This window comes from Zosterops lateralis (assembly GCF_965231275.1).
Source record: "Zosterops lateralis genome assembly, chromosome: 1".
In the NCBI taxonomy this organism is placed as follows: Eukaryota; Metazoa; Chordata; class Aves; order Passeriformes; family Zosteropidae; genus Zosterops; species Zosterops lateralis.
In genome coordinates, this window is record NC_139762.1 from 145,546,014 (window position 1) to 145,568,617 (window position 22,604).

Consider the following 22,604-nt stretch of genomic DNA (forward strand, 5'->3'; position numbering starts at 1 on the left):
GGTGCCAGGGAGGGCGCTGCTGGTGGAGGGGATGGAAGGGGGGCCACTGCACTGGATAGAGCTGGATAAAGTCAGTTCCAGCCAGTGCCAAGAGACCTGCAAGACACAGGTGAGCACAGCAGCCAAGGGAGTGTCACCTCCGGGATAGCAACTTCCAGAATGGGAAAAATGGTTCACTGCCACGTGAGGAGCAATGAAAAATGAGTGAGAACCAGCTCTGCAGAGACCAGAGCAGTGAGAAAGGAGGGGCAGCAGGTGTTCCAGGTGCTGGAGCAGAGACTCCCCTGCAGGCCATGGTGCAGAACACAGTGAGGCAGCCGTGCCCCTGCAGCCCTGGGAGGTCCATGGTTGGGCAGAGATTCCCCCTGCAGCTCCTGGAGGAACCCACCCTGGAGCAGGGTGATATTTTCTGAAGGAACTGCATTCCAAGGAGACTCCATATTGGAGCATGGAAAAATTGTGAGAAAGAAGAATCAGCAGAGAAAAGACTATTACAGAGTGACTGAAAACTACTCACTTCCCAACCCCTTGCACTGCTCAGGATGGGAGATAGTTGGAGGAGTGTTCGTGAATTAAGGAGTGAAGTTGAGAAATGGGGTGGGGTCTGGGGGGAAGTTGTTGTTTTAATTTATCTTCTTTCCCTCCATCCTAATCTGGTTTAATTGACAATATATGAAATTAATTTTCCCCAAATCAACCCTGGTTTGTCCATCATGATAAATTGCATGTGATCTCTATGTGCTTATCAGAACCCAAGAGCTTTTTGATCTTATTTTCTCAAGAGAGGGGAGTGAGAGAATAACTGGGTGAATATCTGGCCAACAGCCAAGGTCAATTCACCCCCAAAGCCATTGAGAATAATCATGATTTTTCTAAGGAAAATCAATATAATTTTGCTGTATAACATCTTTGCTGTGCAAGAAGAGCCATGAACTAGAGGCTCCAGAGAAAAAAAGTCCTGCAAGGATACAATTCAAGAACAAACTTATGACGTCTCCAGTCAAGTTTGGCTAGATCTGTCTCACAAAAAGGTCTGATTTGAACCCAAAATTCTTGTAGATTTTACAAATAGAAGAATATACAAATTAGTATTTTCAATCTCATCCCCTCCTACTTCCTATTTCATTAAGCTCATAATGCAGTCAGTTGGAGCTGATAGACACTGTCCTCTTCAACTTATCATGGAATTATCTTCAGGAGAGGCAACTGGATATGGAAAAGTTTTGTAACTGGTTGGTGCAATATTAAATCTTCTGAATATTACCCTTATATCAATAGAGAAGAGACACAAATCTTTCACAATCCTTTTTGCTGGATTGAGAAATTCACATACTTGGTATCTGACATGGAGTTTGCAAGAAGTCCTGAGCTCCCCATACAACAGAACTGTGACTGCAACCTAAGAACATCTCATGTCCATTTTGCAACTGAAAATCAATTACAGGTTTGCTTTAAAACCACTTCAAAGACTTCTTATCTACATTGGTATCATCTCACTGGAAATTATCCTAAGAAAGCAATGAGAGAGCTCCTATCTGCATATATGACCAAACAGACACTACCTCCCAGGAATGCATCTGGAAAATTCTCCACGGAACAATCTCCAAACAATCTCCCTCATGCACTGATGCCTTTGGTCACCAGCACCTCCAAGACAATCTGAAACCTCAGGTTTGAGAAATTCACTCTTGTTCTACTAAACACCAAGCACTGGCAGTTACCAGATGTCTCCTCTGATCTTGACAAAGAGGGGAGCAACTTCCAGGACGTGTGCAACAATTTACAGATCAAGCTCTACAAAAACATTTCCAGGGACCTGCCAAATAAATGGAAAGTGAAATAGGTGTGAAATTCAACCCAGTAGAGGGCAATAGACCTCGGTGTACATGAACAACCCTGCAGCCCTCAGTAAAAGAAGCTGTTTCCAACCTAAGCCTTAGGATTTGCAAAAGTTATGCAGATGGGGATGGAAGAAGAGAGGTCAGAATTTTGATAAAATCATTGATGAAACCTCCTGACTCTAAGTAAAAAGCGGTTCTCACTTGCTCTGTCTGATAATCTTTGTTCTTCTTCATAACAACAAAATTGGTTTCAAACAAAATCACCTCATGTCATACAGTATCACTGAATTTGGTTATACACGTTGATATTGAGCTGCATCACCTATAAATTGATCAGTGACAGGAATTAAAAGAAGCATCTTTTGGTTCAGAGAAAGCCTTACCAGGGTAAAAGTATGAGGTTATAGTGGGATGCTTTGGCTTAGAAAACAGTATTTTTTTCACTCTTACATGTCATTGCAGCAAAGGTAGGAATGTGTGTTTTATTTCTAAAAGATGAGCCCCAAATAACATTAAGGTAAGTTCAAAAACCAAAAACTGGTATTCAGGGAATACGAGTAAAAGACACTTTCAAACCAATTTTCACTAAATAGGATAAGCATAGAGGAGAAAAAAATAAATTACATTAAATAATTTCAATTTCACAGCCTTCGAATTTCTATGGTGGAGCACATAGAAAGTCAGCAGACAATGTTAGGACTTGTTTTAAAGACAAGGTCTTTCAAAGGAACTTTGAAAAAGTCCTAATACTGGTTACATCTGTTACATCTTCTCCAATGCTGAAGACTGGACAGTAGCTGTCAGCAGAGATGGGCTAAAATGTGACAGATCCCTCCCCAGTCCATCTCCCAACTGCAGAACTACTGTGTATACCCTTGATGCTGAGAAAGTTATACAGCCAGGAAGACCTAGGGAAAAAACCATGAATGAAAAGTCAGTTGTCAGCAGAAAGGAGAATGAAGGCTAAATAACAGAAGTGAAAGCTTTTAAGCAGAAAAAAATAACTGGAGAAGGTGTCAGGGATAATGCCATTAGCAGTGAAAAATGGAAATCATTGATTAAGAAAGTAGTGAAATCAGGCAAGAGAAAAATGTCTCTGAGCTTTTATTCAGCAGTTTCAAATCTTTCAAAGATTCCTACCACCACCTCTTTCAAATGTAGAAAATACATTAGGCATAATGAAAGCACTGATCAAATCCTTGTCAGCCTATATAATGGGTTAGATCTTTCAGGAGAATTGCCTATTGTGATACAAGCCTAATATCTGAACATCAGTAATTTACTGTTATTGTTTTGGCTAGATTACAGGACTTGGAAAATGTGATTAGAAGTTGCTGTAGAGGCTGATAGTATTTTATATACGTGTGCAGACCAAAGTCTAGCATTCTGAATCTATACTTTGTAAACAGTATCTTGCATTTCTGAACATGATGAACTTATACCTGACCCATTTTCTGGGAAATCCACCACATTCCAGTTACTCCAATACTATTCTTTCTCCCCCTGAGTCCATTAAATTCTTCAGCAGAAAGAGCTGAACTGAAATCAATTGAAGTTTTGGCTTTGACTTTAACAGGGCCAAGATTTTCCCCTGTTCTTTTGAAAACACTCACAAAAAGACTGATTGCAATTTAAAAAGCTGAATCCTAGACCCCATATCTGCCAATCACACTTACCTCCTCAAGCAAACTTCATGTCCAGAAGCTATACTTACTTCTGGAGTTCCCAGCATATTCCTCTTCTGTATGGCTTCAGGGTCAAAGTACTTCAGAAAATTGACTGTCTTCATATTTTTTTAATTTGTCAGAACTGAACATGCTGGAGGTACTAAACAAATATTAGTCAAAGAATAACTGCAATAATAAGAGCCAATTTTCTAGTGAAGCATGCTGAGATGCTATTTGGAATTACTTGCCAAAGAAGTTTTATGAAATTTTGAAATTGCTAATAAATAAATTAAATAGATTTCTGAGAAACAAATCAATGCTAGCTATTTTGAAGAGAGAGAGAAAATTACCAATAACTGGAGTGATGCAGTCAGCTATTTATAAACCATTTATAGTTGGTCTTATAGGGAAATACAATGAACTATGATACCAAATGCATCATTTTTTCATTTTTTCTCCTTTTTTAAAAAGAGACAAGAGTTTCACATTTTCTCCCAACACTTAATATCCCCAGAAAAACACAAAATTGATTTTTTCAACTTAAACCAGAATTATGCAATTTCCAGTTAATCCAGGGTGATGTCATTTATCTTTTTTTTTTCCACAACAACTAAGAAAACAATCAAATGTCTTAAATGAGAAGGTGACTGCAGACAGTCTTTGATAGTTTCATCCACTAATGAAGTGAATAGCAAGTGAATAGGAACAATGTTTGACATTTCTATCCAGCCTTTCATCCCAAATCACCTTAATCAATTTCATATCCATTTAGACACATCTTTTAGCACTTACATATGACTGAAATCAAACTACAGAAATGATGGGGCAGTACGCATCAAAAAAAATCTGGTTTATTTTGAAGTTCAAAAGGGGAAGGATATTTTTTAACAGCTGAAATTATATGGGAAGATGGTCAAGAGACAGAACAGACACTCTACCTATGATTACACTTGTAAAAGTCCTGGCAGAACATTGTTTCTCAAATGGATGAAGTATTTGGGACCTTAGGATTCTTTCCCATTCAGGTGAAGATTAGATAGAGGCCCTGCAAAAGCTGATCCCTGTTATGAAGCTTGTTTGATCCAACCTTTAGTACAGGTGAAGTTTTTCCCATTTAGGCTTCTTTTTTTAGCAGATAATAAGTCCTTTGTTCTTCCTTTCTTCCCCCATAATCAAAATAAACATTGTCTGAGTGGTGACAATCCATTGATGTAGCAGCTTCTTTTAAGCCCTGAGCCTTTAAAATATGTTCCTATGCTTAATATGACCAATTCCACTAATAATATAATTACAGGAAATTTAATTAAATGCTAATAATTATCACCAATAAAATATCTGAATAGCACAAATTTAACCACAGTATATTATGGACAAGGTTAAGAAATTTCTGTGCCTCTGTCTCAGGTTTGTATTTACATTGGTTGAAACAGAATCCAAATGTTTTCTGATTAAATTAAATAAATAAAAAGTTTTTTCTCAGCCTAGCTTTGTACCTTTTATGAAAGTTTAACTCCTTGACTTGTGAACCTTTGGGAAACCTAACTTCTACTAATCTAGAAAAACAATTTCTTTAGTCATCTAGATGTCTTCCTAGTCTAGAATTATTCCATTTTTAGTCTCATTATGTACTATAAAACTTTAAATTCTTAGGACATATCTCTCTTTTCCTGGAAACATTAGATTAAAATCTTTATCTGAACCAGCATACAAGGACTTGAGAATGTGTACAGTGAGAAGTCTGGCAAAGCCTATGTTTACAGAAACATTTTTCTTTACACCCTTCTCTTGGCAAAAGTAAGATGTATAAAAAAGGGGAGCCTATATCATATTCCAGCAAATGAAGATCTGCATTCACTCAAATTTGCAGAGCATCCAGCTTCACTCTTAAATATATGAGACAGACATGCAGGACTCATTGTGGCATATATCATGCATTTTTTTTTTCTTGAATACTCATCTGACTCAGAGAATTGTATTTGCCATCTGGAAAATACTTGGTCAAATCAAAGTTAGCTGATGGAAATGAAAGCTGAAATCAGAGCAGGCTGATCTGCCCAAGATGGCACTACTGAAATGCAGGCAGTAAAAAAGGCCAGGCAGCATAACTTAAAACACTGACCAAAAATCCCAGTTTGTTGCACAGAAGTGTAATCACATTATTGTTTATATCATTTCAGGTTAAACAGAAATGTGCTTAGAAGTTCTGGAGAACTGAAAAAGTTAGTGACAAGGGATATAATATTAATGATTGCATAGGTAATTTTGTGTGCTTTTATTAGTATTTAATTCTGTTAGTGAGAAAAGCTATGATGGGAAAAAATAACTAATACAAGATTATATAAATGGAAAGATCAGTCTATTCAATCTTATGTAACCTTTGAATATTAGAGACATCAAACTTGGAGAATATTATTAATAGACTGCAGGGACTGTGATGAAATAATAAAAAGGAAAAATTCTTTTTCAGTGGAAATTTTTCAGTGGAAGAGTACAACAAGACACAGGATAAAGAAGCTGACAATACTTATTCAGATTTAGAGAATAATAATGGTCCTCTAGCAGATGTTAAAGTGAATATACCTTATTGAATTCATGTACATGAACAAATGCATATACACACTCACGTAGCCCTCACCTTTGAATTCAGCATTTAGCTAAAAAAGCTTGCCTGGATTAAATATAGAACAATGGAACATCATATGAAAAATGAATTCTTTCTGCTGATCTAAGTAATTTCATATATCTTTACATCTTCATGTCACAGCATCCATTTCACTTACATTCCGCTACTGGCAGCTATGACATTTTGAGAAAATAAGATATTTTTATAACTATATACTAATATAATAAGTTTAAGCGGTATTCTCGCAATGAATGTTCAGATCTCGGCTTTTTGAAGGCAGGAGGAGTACATTAGAAGGGCTGAGAAATTACTAGTTCTATCTTTAAACTAACAAGAGGGAAGGCATACCTACAAAAGAGAAACCATCCAGAAAACGGCAAATTCCAGGGGAAACTGCAAAGCAAACAAAAGTAAAGGGAGGACTGTCAATTTCTGTTGGATTTTTGGAAAAGGCTTATGGTGCAGCAAACTTCCCCTGGGCCATTATTGGCAAATCTGTTTCCCTTGAGCTCTGCTCTGCCCAGGCTTTATGAATTAAAGAAGGTTGAGAATAATCAATACTGAATACAAGAAATCTCTAAGGAAACCCATAATATACATGAAATTATCTTGATTTACTAGATTAATCAATTCTTTGGATTAACACAATAAGGATAGACTGTGACTCTAGCAGGTATCCAATTAGTGGAAATGGGAAGGTGTGGAGAAGACTAAAAAAATCGAGGTGTTGTATTCCATTCCTGATACCTCAGCAGTGCAATGGGAGAGATATTCTTTAGCCCAGTATATATCTAAGTTGGCTCTCAATTCTGTTTAAACCAGTTTTAGAAACTTCACTCAGAATGTTTTATGGAAAGCTACATTTCAAGGGGTTCTGAAGACTTCAGTGAATAAACTCTGTAATCTCTTCAGAATGTTTTTGCTTTACAAATAAACACTAAATTGCTGTAATCCAAACTGAGAAGCAGGAATCAGTATGTTGCCCTTGTGATTTCTCTCACTATAAGAAGGTAGACAGAAGATAAATCCTTCTAGCACAGACTTAAAGATGCGTTGGTATGAGCTCACAGACATAGTAATCTGAGATAAGTGTTATGTGTTTGCTTTATCTCTGACACATCTTCTTTATTCAATTTCCAAATCATAATTATAGAAGATACTTAAAATATTCTAGGCCAAGATATTCCATGTGTTTCAGTCACACAACTTCAGATACATAAAAAGAAGGCTGACTTTCAGGAAATGTAGTTGTTCAGTTGCTGAAAAGCAACTGTAAATTATTTTAAAGCAGAGTCCCAAAATGTATTAATTTTTAAAGACTGTGTCCTTAAAGAACCTGTGGAACAGTGCTACAGATCTGTAGTACCTGGCCACAGCTTCTTCTCTCCTTTATGCTTTGCTTTTAATGGGACTTCAGGGAGTAATATAATTTTAAAATTTACTACAGAGAGGTGTGGATTTTGGTACTCAGGATTCTATAGTTCTTAACTGTTCCTACTTCCTCCCTGTTTCCAGACTCTTTCAGTTCTCCACAAACCAGAGCCTGGTGTTGGTGGAATTGGGCAATGCAGCTGAGTCTACGGGATGAGGATGGGTAATACGAGCAGCTGGAGGTGCTCAGCAGGAGGACAAAGGAAATTCAGCATCCTCAGACATGTCTGAGTGGGAACTGCCCTGCTGTGCCCCAAGTACACCCAGACCTCCTCCCATCCTCAGACCTCCCTGCTCTGCTCCCAGAGGTCACCTCAGCTGGGAGAGCAGGTGAGTTGGCTGCTGTGCCAAACCTTCTCATTTCACAGTCCCATAAAGCTCTGTAGAAATGTGATGTCATAAACTGAGGCAGATGTCAAAACATGTCCAACCCTGCTATTCCAGCTGTAGCAAATGTTGGTTCTGCACAGGGATGGGGTGGGGGAAAAAGTGGCTGCTCTCCTAGTCTCAGATTAATCCCCTACCCTGTGGCAATAAACACCTTAGGGAGTTTGGAGCTGGGATTTTCAGAGGTAAATTGCTTTGGGAAGGTGGATAAAGCTGTGTGCTTTGCTGTTCTCAAACTCTTTGCGTCCTTATTTAAAATGTCTAAATGCAGAATGATGATGAGCTTTGAGTATGTTGCACAAAACAAAAGCACCTCCTGCGGAGCGAGTTCCTCTGTGCAACCTTCTGGTGTTACCTGGGCCATCAATCATCAAGAAGTTCCAGTTTCAGGTGACTAATGAGCAATCACACAACTTTGTCTTAGTAAATTAGTATTAATTATTATAAAAGTATCAAGAGGAAGAAGAATACCATGAATTGAAGAGAGCCTGCAACTTTGATTCAAATCAGGTGTTTTGGTGGTTCTATAGGCAAAGCTAGGGACAATGTTTGGGAGTCTTTCATTGTCAAATACAAACCTGCATTTCTTTCTATTCAGAGGTAAATTATTCAACAATCAATGATGAGCTCTGAGGGGCAGAATGGAATCAAATCAAAGGCAAGACTGAGATGGAGAAAGAAGCAGTGAAGGAAAAAATTACAATGTCTACCTAATGAGCACAGGTGTCATGGTTTGAAAGCAAAACAAGTGAGAGGCTCCAAGTCAGAAATACAATTTAATAAGAAGAAAGGTGAAAAGGTAAAAATAAAATACAATAAATGCAATAACACAAAGGACCACTGACAGAGTCAGAATACAACCTGAGCAGGATGGTGGATGCAGTCCGGATGAGATGCTCTTCCTGAAGCAGTGATCCTGTAGAAAGGTCTGGTAGCTCTGGTCCTCTGGGAATCCAGTGGGTAAGGGCTGCTTGTACTGTCCCAAATCTTAGATTATATCCAGGTGGGAATGCTTGGCTCCTCCCCCTGGGCAGAGCATCTCACAATGGGATGATGAGTTGTGAAGTGGGTCCCTGATGGCCCATTAAACAGAGATAACTCCTGGAGGGAGTTACCTGTGAGTCATGGGCAAGGCATTGATGGGCCATTAGCAGAAGACAGCCCAAAGGCAGGGGGCTGGGAAAACACTGCCCCACCTGGTTTAACAGTTCATGAAGATGGTGATAGAATAAATACTTTGTGTACATCCTACACTACAACCCAGGACAACAGGAAAGGAGAGGAACCCTTACATTTTCTCCATCCAGTTCCCTTTATCTCCTTCTCTTCTTTCCTGAGTTTCTTTGGTGAGGACTCTGCAGCACTTGGCTCTGTGGATTACAAGGGCAATTTAGCAATGGCTTTTCTACTGGCATGGACAAAGTAAGTACTTGCACTAAGCAGTTGTTGGATGTAAGAAAAGGTCACTACTTGCCCACTCCTTCAGTGTAAGGAAAAGCAGACTGTCTGTGTGCCACTGAAGGACAGTTGAGCCATGGCCACTGGGGGACGAGAGGGCATCTCCAGCAGCTGCTGGCACAGGGAAAGGAAAATCTTCAGGGTGCTGCTTCTGCAGTTTTACTCCTCATCCTGTATATAGACCTTGAGCAAAAAATTTCAGTGATGAGAATCTGCTCTAAACCAGGACCAGTCCAGCTCCCCAGATTTTAAGTTTCTGAACACTTTAGACTGATAATAGCTGCCAAGAAAAATCTCACACTGCCTTTTTCCACATCACTGTCTGATCATTTTATCTCCACTTACCGCTGACACAGGTGTTTTTGTCACTGTGCTGGGAATGGCACCAGAGAATTCATGGGGGTTAAAAGTCAGCTTTCTAGGGCAAGGGGCAGACACTAATATTTGTGCTGTTAGAAGGAAGAGAGCAGGGCAGATAGGAGCAGGCCTGCAGCTTTTGGCAAGATCTACAGCTTGCAATGTTCCTGAAACTGTGGTCTCAGGCAGCTGCAGAAGAGTGAGAAAAGGCCTTGTCTTACCCAAGGCATGTTCCCAGTAATCAACGTCTTGTGCAACAGCAGTCAGACCCAACACTTCCCACAGTCCCTGGAACTTTGCTATCCTTGTGCACTTAATGGCCTTTATGAACTTCTTAGGAATAACCTTTATTTTGTATGTTTGAGAACTATTATATTTTTTAAGTTTTTTTTATATATAATCACACATTTCACTCTTAATGCTTTTTTGTTGTTGTTCCATTAATGCTTTTTCCAGTCCTCATGTCCCAATCTGTAATTCCTGTTTTTATTTTTTTAATATTTAAGCTTTCTGGTGTTCTGCTGCCAAATGTCTTTGTCATCTTAGACTGTATGCAGGGTAAAGCTTCCCCTTTTATATGCACCAGTAATTCAGGCAGCTCTAGTCTGCCATTCCATGTCTCCTCACCAGCAACACAATCTCTCTCCAGGATATGGGGAAAGCTGGCTTAAATGCAAACTTGGGCTGTATAGGTAAACCCATCTTTATAACTTTTTGTTCTGCTTAATCTGAAACAATTTATGTAGAAAAGTTAATATTTTCCATGAAAAGTTTTCTAATATATTAGTTTGCTTAGTACACAGAGAAGAGGGTAGGCACAATATCATGATCTAAAACGTCACAGAAATCTACCTTTAATTTGAGGTGACATCAGAGAATGATTGAGTGAATCTTCAAAGACTGGAATTATATGATTGATTAAAAAGCTACACCTAGTTTTTTTTTTTTACTAAATAATTATTGTAGTTCAGGGTCTGTTTGTAGACTAGCTTGGATGAAGAGCTAGCAAGAATATTCATTTAAATGTGGAACAGACACAAATCAGACTTTTCTACTGTCAAACCAAAAACTTCCTAGAATGAGAGTTGAAATAAAGCTAAGTTCTAAGTAAAGCTCATTAAATTGTGTTGAAACAAGTCCTTTTTAAGAAGTGAAGTTTTCAAAACAGCACTGAAGCGTTTTGTACTAAAAGAAATAATATTTGTCCTTTTCTGGGCAAGAAGAACTGGGTTGTCTCAGAAGTCTTGGTAATTGTAACAGATTGGAATGGATGGCCATGTTCTGTGCTATGAAACTGGAAGCATGGGAATTTTCATTGTTGTCGTTCCTTTATTTGTGTTACCAGAAACCGAAGATTTGCCCACAAAATTCATAATATAGGACAACAAAAAGCAGGACTGTGATCTATTTGATCAACTGCAGACATCTGCTAGGTACATATTGTACAGCTCTGTCTACAAACAAGCTAAACAACAGGATCACTACCCACTCAGTAGCAGGAAACATTTCCTTCTTCCTAAAGTCTATGTCTATGTGTAAGATGGACATAAAACTACTTCTGTCTTTACAGCTTATCTAGACAAATACAGCAGATTGCAGGTATTGAAATATCAAGTAAAGCTGTTCCAGCCACTCTTATCAGACAAGGGGAACGAGCCAATGGAGGCAATGACAATACCAGCAAATCAAAAGTGGTCAAGGCCATTTTCTGGTCTTAAGAGACTGGGGTAGTTCTGCTTGGAAACCTGTTGCTCCTCCAGAATGAGCCCACACACTGTGGCAGGTGGCTCAGGACCCATCCCAGGGCTCCTGGTGTTTGCTGCTGCTTCATTTTTAAGGGAATGGGCACAACTCATTCCTTCCTCTTTCCCTGAGACCTGGGAATCACCTCCTGTGTGGTAATTCCCCAGCTGTGCCCTGGCCCTGGCTGGAGGGATGTGCTGGCCCTGGAAAGAGCACACTAAGGACTGCTGCAGCCACTAAAATCTTCAGTCATTATCCAGCCCTTGTGCATATGCCCATCTTGATTTATAGAGAAGTTAGCCAGAGTTGTGTTAACAAGTGTGATAACAATGTCAGTGCATCAGTCGTCTAACATGTTATGTTTTATCATAGAGGTTAATATATAATTACTAGGGACATATTGCAGTGAGTTATTGTGGAAATATAAATAGATGGAAGAATCTTTGTGCTCCAGTTAAGAGGCACATGTTTAATGGGGTATTGTGTATTTGCATATAGCTCTGGTCTCAGAGGCCTGTGTATTAGAGAGCTCTTGATATGCTCCCCCATTTCCATCTACAGATGCATTTCAGGTTGTTTTGGCCTTTGTCTCCAATTGCTCCCTGCTGTATCTACTACACTCATAAGGGAGAAACATAAATTAATTGGATTTGTGAGCATTTATAATCACAAAATTATCTAGGTTAAAAGGGATTTCTGGGTATCATCTAGTACGGACCCCTCCAGTGGGTGGCTATGAACATCTAATAAGCTCCTGCTCTGAACACTCAAATGACTCAAGAAAATGAGGACCATATTTTGCATTTACAGTTGAGTGTCCAAAGTATTGCAATGTGAATGCTAACCTTAGGGAACATTAACTTTGAAAAATCACCTTACCTTTCTGAAAGGCTTTCACATTTCTTACTTTCATAGCCTGAAATCTATTTCTTTTTTCTCAGATTCCAGAAGGGAGGAAAATACTAAAACTTGATTAAAAGGGAAAGAAAATACTCTCATTTTAATTTCAAAGATCTTCTTTAAAAAAAAAGTACAGAGTATGTATCTAGTTCCATTCCTTAAAATGTTCATTTAGAAAGCCTTCTTGATCCATTTCTACACACTTTTATTGTCTTATTCTCTTAAAAGAATGCTACAGTGAGAAAAGAGCTAGCTTAGCTTTATATGGGGGCTTTGCTTTTTATGTTACAACTCATAAAAGAAATTATTTCATTCAGAAATAAGGCCACAGCAGCTGCATTGCCTTTGCAAAAAAAAAAAAAAAAAAAAAAAAAAAAAAAAAGTGCATCTTTGGCAGATTTAAGCCACCATCTTTATAGAGTGTCGTAACTGAAAGTTTTTTGTTTTTTTTTTTTAAATGCATTTCTTTCCTATTCTTTCAAATGGTCGTATTTCTTCTCTGGACAACTCCTCTGACACTGTATCAACACTAATGGAGCTGTTTGGAGGTGGGTGACACAACTGTCACTGTATCCATCTCACCATTTAGCTGTCAATTCCACAGTAGCATTTGCAGCTGAATCAGACACTTCCACTGACATTTCAACCACAATGTGTGAAAGACACTTCTATTCCTTTGGATGCCAGGAGACACTTTCATTTACAGAAAAGACCCACTGACACTCTTGTTCTGCACTCAAGGATTAGTCAGGCTCTTCATGGAAATCAAAGGAAGCTGGTGTCAGTACAAACTCTACCTCCATCAGGTTTCAGGTGTCCCAACTGTCCAGCCTAATTGCCCATCACAGTTAAATTTCCAGTGAACACTTTCACTGAGATTGTTTCTTGATTTTATATCCCCACTGTCAACAATCTTATAAAGGCAGGCTTGTTTATGATTTATAATAAATAAGGTTGTAAGAAAACTAGGCCATTTCTAACAATAGAATACTCTTGAAAGAACCCCAGTTCCCCTCCATATGGAATGAAACATCCTGCTCATTAATTCTGTCCATTTTCTTCTGCATTAGCACCTATTACAATATTCACTTTTTTTTTTTCAATTTAAACTTCATACATTTATAAATCTCATTGGATAAGAGTCAGGGCCTGCTAGTAGCAGATGTATTCTGGATGTAGGCTGGATGTACTTGGGACAACAGAGTTTTGACCTACGTCAAGATATGACAGTAGTGAAAACTTAAAAGGAAATAATCAAGGACACTGCTGCTAGAACAAGAAGTCCCTAAATTCTTGGTAGAAATTTAAACCTTATAATAGCATATTAATACCTGATAACTATGTTGATGTGCACTTATACGAGCTGCTTATATGTGTAGCTGCTGTTGTAAGAGGAAGGTATTAACATTGTAAGTAGACTAGACAAATAGTGGAACCACAAAGGAACATTTGGGGTCATCAGCTCCTACAATTATGAGCTCACTTAAGTATCTGAAGATAGAAGTGCACTATCAAACACTATTTTCAACTCTGATTAAAGACATACTGCATTGGTCAGGGACAGTTATATAGTTATAACAGAAATTGGATTAAATCTTCTTGTTCTCAAAAGATGTTCTTAAAACAGAATGTGTCATTTATTAAATTTTAACTGTCTGTACATATATGACTTTTCTCTCTCTGTGTATATGTATACAGAGTTTTTACACTGGTACAGGCACTCTATACCAGTGTAAGACTATATATATATATATATATATATATATATATATATACACACGCACACACATAGTCTTACTCAATGCACACTGACCAGCTTTTGCATGTAGCATCTTTTTTAAAATTTATAGTTGCTGTCTCCAAAACTGGCTCTCCTCACATCTGAAAGCTTTTTTTTCTTTGCTACAGTTATTATTTTTATTAATGTCAGGAAATTAAAAAGAGACGGAAAATGCATAGGGTTTTACATCTGAATTCACTGGAAGAATGAGTCATAGAAGTTATTTTTGGCATGATGCTTTTAAAATTAAGCTTTAGAACATTTCTACTTTACCATCATAAACAGATTTTACCATTTTGTATTACTTTAAAACAATACTCTGTATGAGAATGAACAAGCTCTCAACCATGGAGATGATACAAAACCTATGGAGAAAGGAAATTACAGCATAATGGAAATGATAGCTGGGAGCCACACCACCCAGATCCGTTAGCTCATCCAAACAGAAATGCCAGGCTGAGCTGATTTGGTCAGTGCTTTGGTTGGGATCTCTGAGGAAACCTCCAAGGTTGCTGAAGGAAGTGGTGGCAGCAACATTGTAGGTGGTATTCTCTGCTCTTGAGTCACCACTGGGTCAACAGCCTGTGTGATGGGAGCCAGCAGGGTTTCCTGGAAGAGCTGTGGGCATGATGTGAAGTCATGGTCCTGAGTGTAAGGAATTATCTCAAGACCATCATGAACTTTGTATGAGGAGCAGACCTGGTGACCCTGGGTACCTGATCACATTTCAGTATCAGCCTTTCTTTCATAATTTCTCCACATCGTTGCAGTATTTCCTCTTCCTTGGGGCAGGAGAATAAAACTGGTAATGCCATGCCAGGATGATGGAGTACTGAAAAACATCCAAACTCCATTGAAAGAGACTTTTACTCAAATCCTGTCATTAACTTGAATGACATTTGGATCACATCTAGAGCCCTTAGTACAGAAGGGCTGTGACAGGGCTAATGTGTTTTTGAAGGCGCTCTTCCCTTTTCATGCCTCTCTCGTTTGAGCAATGCTGCCATTGCCTTTCAGCCATAATCACCAGCCATTACTCAGAGATCTGTCAGGCCCCATCCTGCTCCCAGAGCAGCTCACTCCAGATTGTTCTCCTCCCCAACCCCACCATGGTGTGGTGACACTATGACATTACATTCTCCCCAGAAACAACGACACAAATCTGATTTATAACTGGTGGTAAAACTTTATTATTCAAGTTTAGATGTAACAGACATCTTTGCTGCCTGAAGATTGTTTGCATAAGAAATACACCAAGAACATGTTTGTGAGTAGAAATGAACATGCACTATGAAAACCAAAAAACAAAACAAAACAAAAAAACCCGAAACAAAACAGAACAAAAAACACATCCATGTGTTGTAAGGACAAAACATTAAGAGCCAGCATTCTAGAGTCAAATCAGGGCTACAAGTTTAATGATGGTTTTTAGCAACATGAAGTCATTCTTTATGAAGTAATTTTTTTTTCTTTTTTTTTTTTTTTTTCCTTTTCCTGCTGGTGAATTTTCTATAAGCTAAATTTACAATGGCATTTTGAGATGTTTCCTTTTCTCCTGTTCTCCTACACAGAGCTCAGAGGCCAAAATGATAGGAATGGAAAACTGTGGTAGCTGTTATGTTTTTACTTTACTAAGTGTAATTTTGTTTTCCTACTAAAGGAATTTTACTAAGTGTAACAAAGAATCAAATGAAACTGGTATTTATCTGGCTGTCAGCTATTTAATTATTGTCTTTTATCCTCTCAAAGTAAATTGGGGTGTGTGTGATTGCTATACAGGTAGCATCTCCCCAACTGCCAGCTTTCCAGAGCTGGCTGAATGAAATAAAACCTGTGAGGAAGAGGGTAGTGTGGAATCCTATTCTGAGGTGAGAAAATTAAGTAAATCATTTTACTTGGCCCATCTTAACTTCAGAGAAAAGTTTAGAAGGGATTTCTCACTTATCTATCACATTTGGGATATGCTGACAAATTGCTCACTGCTCTTTGCCAAGCATAACTGTCTCCACAGAAGCAGAAGGAAATATATCTACCCTTCTGGCTGCACAGAAGCGACCTTCTAATCTCCTTGGCTTTTCCTGACCAGTATCAGGAATTAGCATGTTAAGTCAGCCAAGAAAAATCAATACAGGAGCAAAAATGAGAATATATTTAGACATACTGGGCAAAAAGCAGATGGTAGACAACATCCTTAGCACATAAAGCAAGTAGTTATGACTACAAAACAACAGTGTCCAGTCCAAGGGTGGACTTGAAAGTCAGTCCCTGAACTGAGTACTAATCCACAGTTGCCAAATCATTTTTTCCCATTGCACAATCACTATATTTCAGCACTGTATACAATCAGCATCAGTCACTTGTCCTGCTGCCCCTCTAACTGCAAAAATAATCTATTGCTCACAGTGTGTCTCAACCTTTTGAGATGTCTCAATTTTCTCTCTCTTTAAAACTGTCACAATAGACAACAGTGCCTTTTTTAGGCAAAATGAAGATATTGCATCCAGTGTCCTTCCCCCTTTTTCTGGATAGTCCGTAAGAAATTAAGGGAGGAGTTTCATCACCACAGTGGCAATTGGGTGCAAAGTACCTTTTGGAAAGTACTCTAAGTTCAGCACCTGAACACAAACTGTGCTCTGGAACATCTTCATCTCCTGCAGCACTGAGGGTGCAGCAGCCATGAAGTGAGAGCTTAGAGACAATCTGGTTTGCAGATGATGTCACAGGATGGCTCCATCTGTACAGAGAGTTACTGGAAACACTGTGCCTGTTCCACAATCTGATTAGTGACAGGCACCACAAATCCTCCAGTTTTGAAACATCTACTTAGTTGGTTGTCCAATTTGAAATACATTTTAAGATCTTAAACTACCATTCCTTCAGTAAGAGAAGTTCACCACCTTGAAGCCACTGGCAAATTGAGAACAAAGACTGATTGTTTGAAAGTTCAACTTTTAGTGCTGTAAGTTGATTGAAACACAGTGAGTGCAGTAATTACTTGTGTGTGCTAACATTGGTTTCCATCTGAAAGTTATAAATAAGATTATACTGTTCCAGAGTCAAGGTTTGTTTGTTTGTTTTTCTTTTTATTAGTACCCATTGTGAGGGGTTCTGGAAGATGGATGGAGTCACCTCTCTTTTGTTAAGAAACAAAACTGTGCTCCCCCTATCCCAATCAAAGAGAACAGGCTACAGCAAAATCCCATTTCTTAAAAAGTAGAAATCTTAGAACATCTCAATATGTCATGGCAAGAACAATGAACTTTTTTTTTCAAATTTTATTTGCACCATCTAGATGTGCAATAGTAACATTCGAAACTCTGTCTTGTTCTTTGCACTCACAAGATTTCATTTCTCCTCATCCCCAAACCCTGATATGTGTATTTCCTGTTAATTTGCCTCTGCTTCTGAGTTTAGCAAGAAGTGCTACGAAGTTCAGGGTAGTGCTCAAGTCTTACAATGCACATGTCCCTCTAAAATATTTTGCCATGAAGATGCAGCTTCTATCAGTGAAGAAGCCAGAGGAACTGGTAGGTCTTAAGTGAAGTCAAACCAGTAACTACTGAAAATCGGCAGGCAGCTACCTTCAAAGCCGATAAAAACCACTGCTTACTGAGTATAACATCTTCCTTGGAAAAGCTGGAGAGGACACACACTGGACCCTGACGTAACGAAACGAGGGCAATCTATTTCAGTCCCCACAGAAAAACAAAAAAAAGAAACTGAAAATACCCAACAAAAATAAATCCACAAAAACCAAGTCAGAACTTATTATTGGAGAACAATAGTAAAAACATAACCAGACTTTGTCACTGGTATCAAGCTGGAGATTCATCTAAAAATAGTAGAAGAAGAATGTGGCCCAACATCCTTTGCTAACCTAGAACACTACTGAAGGGTTACAGAACTCAACCACAGCAGATTGAGCAGGACGTTCCATATGCTGCTCACCAGTAAAGAAGCAATGGGTGGAGCAGGAAGGAATGCAGCCTAATGCTGAACAATAGCCTGTTTGTGCCTATCAAATCAGAGAAACTGTGCAATAATGTTTCACCTCTGTGAAAATATAACACCTAAATACTGCCAAGGTCAGTGAGACCTTTGGTGATCTACTGTGTAAGTGCCTCTCATGCTTGGTGACGTTTGTTGCCAGCTGCTTTAGGCACATTATTTCTCAAAAGACTATCAAAGTGCTGAATGTTTAGGCCAGTTCCCTCCTGGTTTTCCTTTTGCCAACCCCTATAAGACATTTCCTATCACCTCTCCTTTTATTTTCCACCTCCCTGTTTATCTGGTTAAGTATCTTAATAAGTGCACCAAATACTAGAAGGGAGAGTGGTGAGACTCAGGTAAGTTAAATACAAGAACTTTTTTTTTTTTTTATGATGCTTTAGTTCAATTACATGAGAATCTGAGAAAGGCGGCATGTAAGTGAGATCAGAATAGGACCCTTTACATATAATCTCAAGAGAGGACTTTGAGTCCAGAGATATTTTTATAGAACATTTTAAAAAATAAAATGCATGAATGGAGAAATAAAAGACAACATAATATCAGAAAGACATTTTAAACTTCATTCGCTGCAACATTCATGAACCAATTGAGCTACACCTGCCATCCAACCATAAGGAACTAAGACCCTGCACTGCGAAAAAGAAACAAACCCAAACAAAACAAAAAAGCAACTGCGTAATATTGTAAAAATGGAGTGCAATGCTACTACAGAATGCAATAAAATATCAGTGCTGCATCGTCAAACAGCACTTATCAAAATAATTTCTGAAATGTTTCTTCTGAAACACAGACAAAGCAATAAAAAGAGGATATATGTTTATCATTTTAAGCATAACAATGTGAGTTAAGAGCTTAAGAATACAAAAGTACTTGGAATGAATAGTGCTACCCTTTTTTCCTAAGTAGGCATAAAAATATTTTCATTTCCTTCTTGTTTTTCATACCATTAATATCAACAAATTTCATTCATTTCATGTTATCGTTTACAACTTTAATGCACACACACAGAAAAAAAGATACCTACTGCAATAGAAATAGTTGCTTCATTACCTTGTTTGCTACATTTGCAAATGTAAACAGCGAGGCAGAGCCAGAACTGACTCTAATGCATGATGGAATATCTTTGTTGCATACGTACACTGTAGAAAATAATTATTCAATATGTCAGGCACCATTATTTGAAATGTAATACATTAATATTTACTAGAAAAATAAGGTTTTTTTTCTATTTGTTCTCCCAACTTCTTTAATGAAATAAGTTAATCTGACAGTGCATCCAGTAGCTTGTAATATCTTCTACATCCCTGTGGCAAAATAATAAACTACTGGTTGGGACACTATAATGAAAATGATTAAAGTCAGTTCTTGTACACCCTTGTAGCAAGCATGGAGGCTCGTCTAACAGCACCTTTAACCAATTTTTTAATATTTAGTTATTTAGCCCTATTTCCCTGAGCAGTTATGCTGAGGAGCTTTCCCTTCATGGATAGTTTTTAAAAAGCTTTAAGTATTAAAAAGTACTATGAAGACATTTAATGCTACTTAGCAAAAGCTGGTATAAGTCTACTGAAGGGATTGACTGGTATGTATAGCAATGTTAAGCCTGTGGAGAAGTAACCTTAGACTTTAAGGTTTAGAAATGTAATATATTAAAAATATATTAAAATAAAATACAGCAGGTTACCTTATTCTATGCAAATTAAACCTGGAGTGTGGCTTCTGTATTAGAGAGTTCACTTGTACAAAATGGTTTTCCTAGACTAAAGTGTGCCAGAAAGAATGTAGTGATAAAATGGTAGCTAAAAATCAGCTGAGTCTGAGAAACACATAGATGACACTGCTGCCAAAGCTCTGAGGACAATGTGATCCTAAGGCATGTTGTAGGGCAGAAATTTGCCCAAATTAAAGAAAAGAAAATGACTTTTAACATCTGTATATTTAACATGTCTAGTTCTTATATACAATGTGCATATGTTCACTATACCCCTGCAGCAGTATATACATATACACATCTTTGCACTCTTGCCAGTTATGTCTCTTACACAACAGCAAAGGTATTAATTGTCCAGTAAAATTTTCTCAAGGTTATTCGGCATGATTCACTGCATTCTGGCTAGCTTGGTGGGCCATGTCCCACTGAATTATCTTCCTCCCCTTCTGGCCACCATACAACTGTTCTTTTTTTCTTGGTAACCCACTCATTTAAAAGGAAAAAAAAAAAAAAAAGGAGAAAACAAAAGAAAAAAAAAGGAAAAATAAAGAAAAAAAAAGAAAATAACAAGGGATTTAATATTGGATAAGGCATGCTCTCTATATGAAGTGCTTTATAGGTCTTCACAAGACATTACAAGCTATTGAATTCCCATCAAGGAAACCTATTTCTGTTTAATTGTGCTAAGTGCTAAGGTTTACTCTTTAGGTTTTCCATTCTTTTCAGCTTGTGCATTGTTCCTGTGTAGGCCCCTCTGGATGTGAGTTGTGAAGTCATACTTGTCCGTGCAAAGATGCTGGCATATGCTGCACTGGAAAGGTCCACTGTCACCATGGCAACTCATATGCAACGCATACATCACTTCATCCAGAAAGACAATGCCACAGTGCACACACTTGGTAGAAAGTTCATCTTGAGTACTTCTATCAACTTTCTCTGTTTTTACTACATTCAAGGGACCTTCATTTTTTACATTTGGTGGTGCCTTACTCTTTTCCTTGGAGGCACCATTTGCAGTTGGCCCAGGTCTGGAATGCTTTATCGCCAAATCTAGAGGAATGTCATTGTCTGATCCAACAGCTGAAAAATGAGGAGGCAGATTAAAGGTGGGATAAGGCACATAGTTTTGGCAAGGATTTGGTAGGCCAGGCACATGACTCAAGTAGTGTGGATTCCCAGGAACAGACAGCTTATATTTACTCCAGAATCTCAGCCAGTCAGCTTCACTCTGAAAGTCATTGTGTACAAACGGAAGTCCAAAAAGTGGGTACTGGTATTTTTCAATAGGGCTTCCAGGTGGAGAATAGTTTGGGTGTTTCACAGGTCTCATGTATTTTTCTATCGGGCTGCCTCTCTCTGAGCTTCCTTTCCCTTCTGATATCGATGAACTGTTTCCTGGGTCTCCAGTACTTTCCTGAGGACTTTTTATCTGAATGTGCAAAGGTTGCATCCTTTTGTGAATATCCAGAGTTTGGCTGACCAATATTGGCTGCTGAGCAGAATGGCTTTTAGTCAATGAACCTGGGGCCTCGTATTTACTGAGACTGGGAAGCTGAATTTCTCTCTGATGACCTTCAGGTAAATGATCCTCTGACCTCCTCTCTAAGGGGCTTCCATTGACTTGCTCCTCAGTGTTACCCCTCTGCTGTTTGTTTAGCTGCTCAGCCTGAAGTGCCTCCGGGTTAAGGCGCTTTCTTGTTCGTCTCCTAATGATCTGTTCACCATTGTTCTGTTTAATGATGTTTAAAGGCCTGGGAGTCTGCATGGAACACACAGAGAATGAACAAAAGGGAAAAAAAAAAAGACAATTAAACAAATCTGTGAGACCACGCTCATGCAAATTTATCTTTTCTTTTGTGAAGAGCTGTATTACAACAGTATTATGGGAATGACAAAATTTCAATCCAAATGCTGGTTCATGGCCCCTCATGATGAAAGTCAGCTATCAAATGGCTTGTTTTATCAACCTGAGTCAACTCTCCTAGACATCCTGTACCTATTTACTTAAAAAGGCATCAAGTATCCAAGCTGTCAAACCATTTATTACCTCTTATTCCTAAAAAAAATCTGGGGGAGACATGTTGGAAGTGGATGCTGAGAGCTGGGGGTAAGGTGGGAGATGCATATGCACTAGTGCTGTTCCATGCACTGTGCCACCAGAGCTGCTCTTGGGCAGGGGTTTGCACAGGTCCTACTGGGACAAGAACTGAGCAATAAACTTACCTTCATACTCACCCTGCTCTGACATGGACAGAAAGCACAAGCACACACAGGGCTTGCTGACCACCATTGCTGTCACTTAGCAAAAGGGCTGCAACTGTGTGTTGAGTGGGATGAGAAGAAAGCCCAGGAAAACTATGCACCAAAAGGTCTACCTCTACTTTGGCATCAACTCCCCCTCCTTCACCCCAATTGCATCGCTTTCTAAGTGTTACTGATGTGTTACTAAGGCATGAGGGAGAGAGGGCATCCCCTGAAAGCAGGGCAAAAGATATCTGTAAAGAAATAAACATCTCAAAGAGGCAGAGGGAAGAACAAAGTGAGGACTTCTGTTTCCATTTGCTACTATCCCACACCAGCTAATGTTAAGTGGCCTGTTTAGAGAAGAAGTGAAAATACCTTTGTGAAGAAAACAAAAAAAAATGCTACCAGGAAGGACAACAGTTAGGTTCCTTTAAAGGCTCCCCAAGAGAAA

General features: G+C 38.6%; 1 protein-coding gene across 3 annotated transcripts in view; it reads right to left on the minus strand.

The window, feature by feature from the left end:
- Positions 1-16,668: 16,668 nt before the first annotated feature.
- Positions 16,669-22,604, minus strand: part of TRPS1 (transcriptional repressor GATA binding 1) — a 211,792-nt gene continuing 205,856 nt past the window's right edge. For all 3 annotated transcript variants that reach the window (XM_083861715.1, XM_083861716.1, XM_083861714.1), the window contains one exon: positions 16,669-21,668. In XM_083861715.1, the coding sequence (XP_083717841.1) occupies positions 20,607-21,668 (1,062 nt within the window). In that variant the 3' untranslated portion in view covers positions 16,669-20,606. The remainder of the gene's footprint in view (positions 21,669-22,604) is intronic.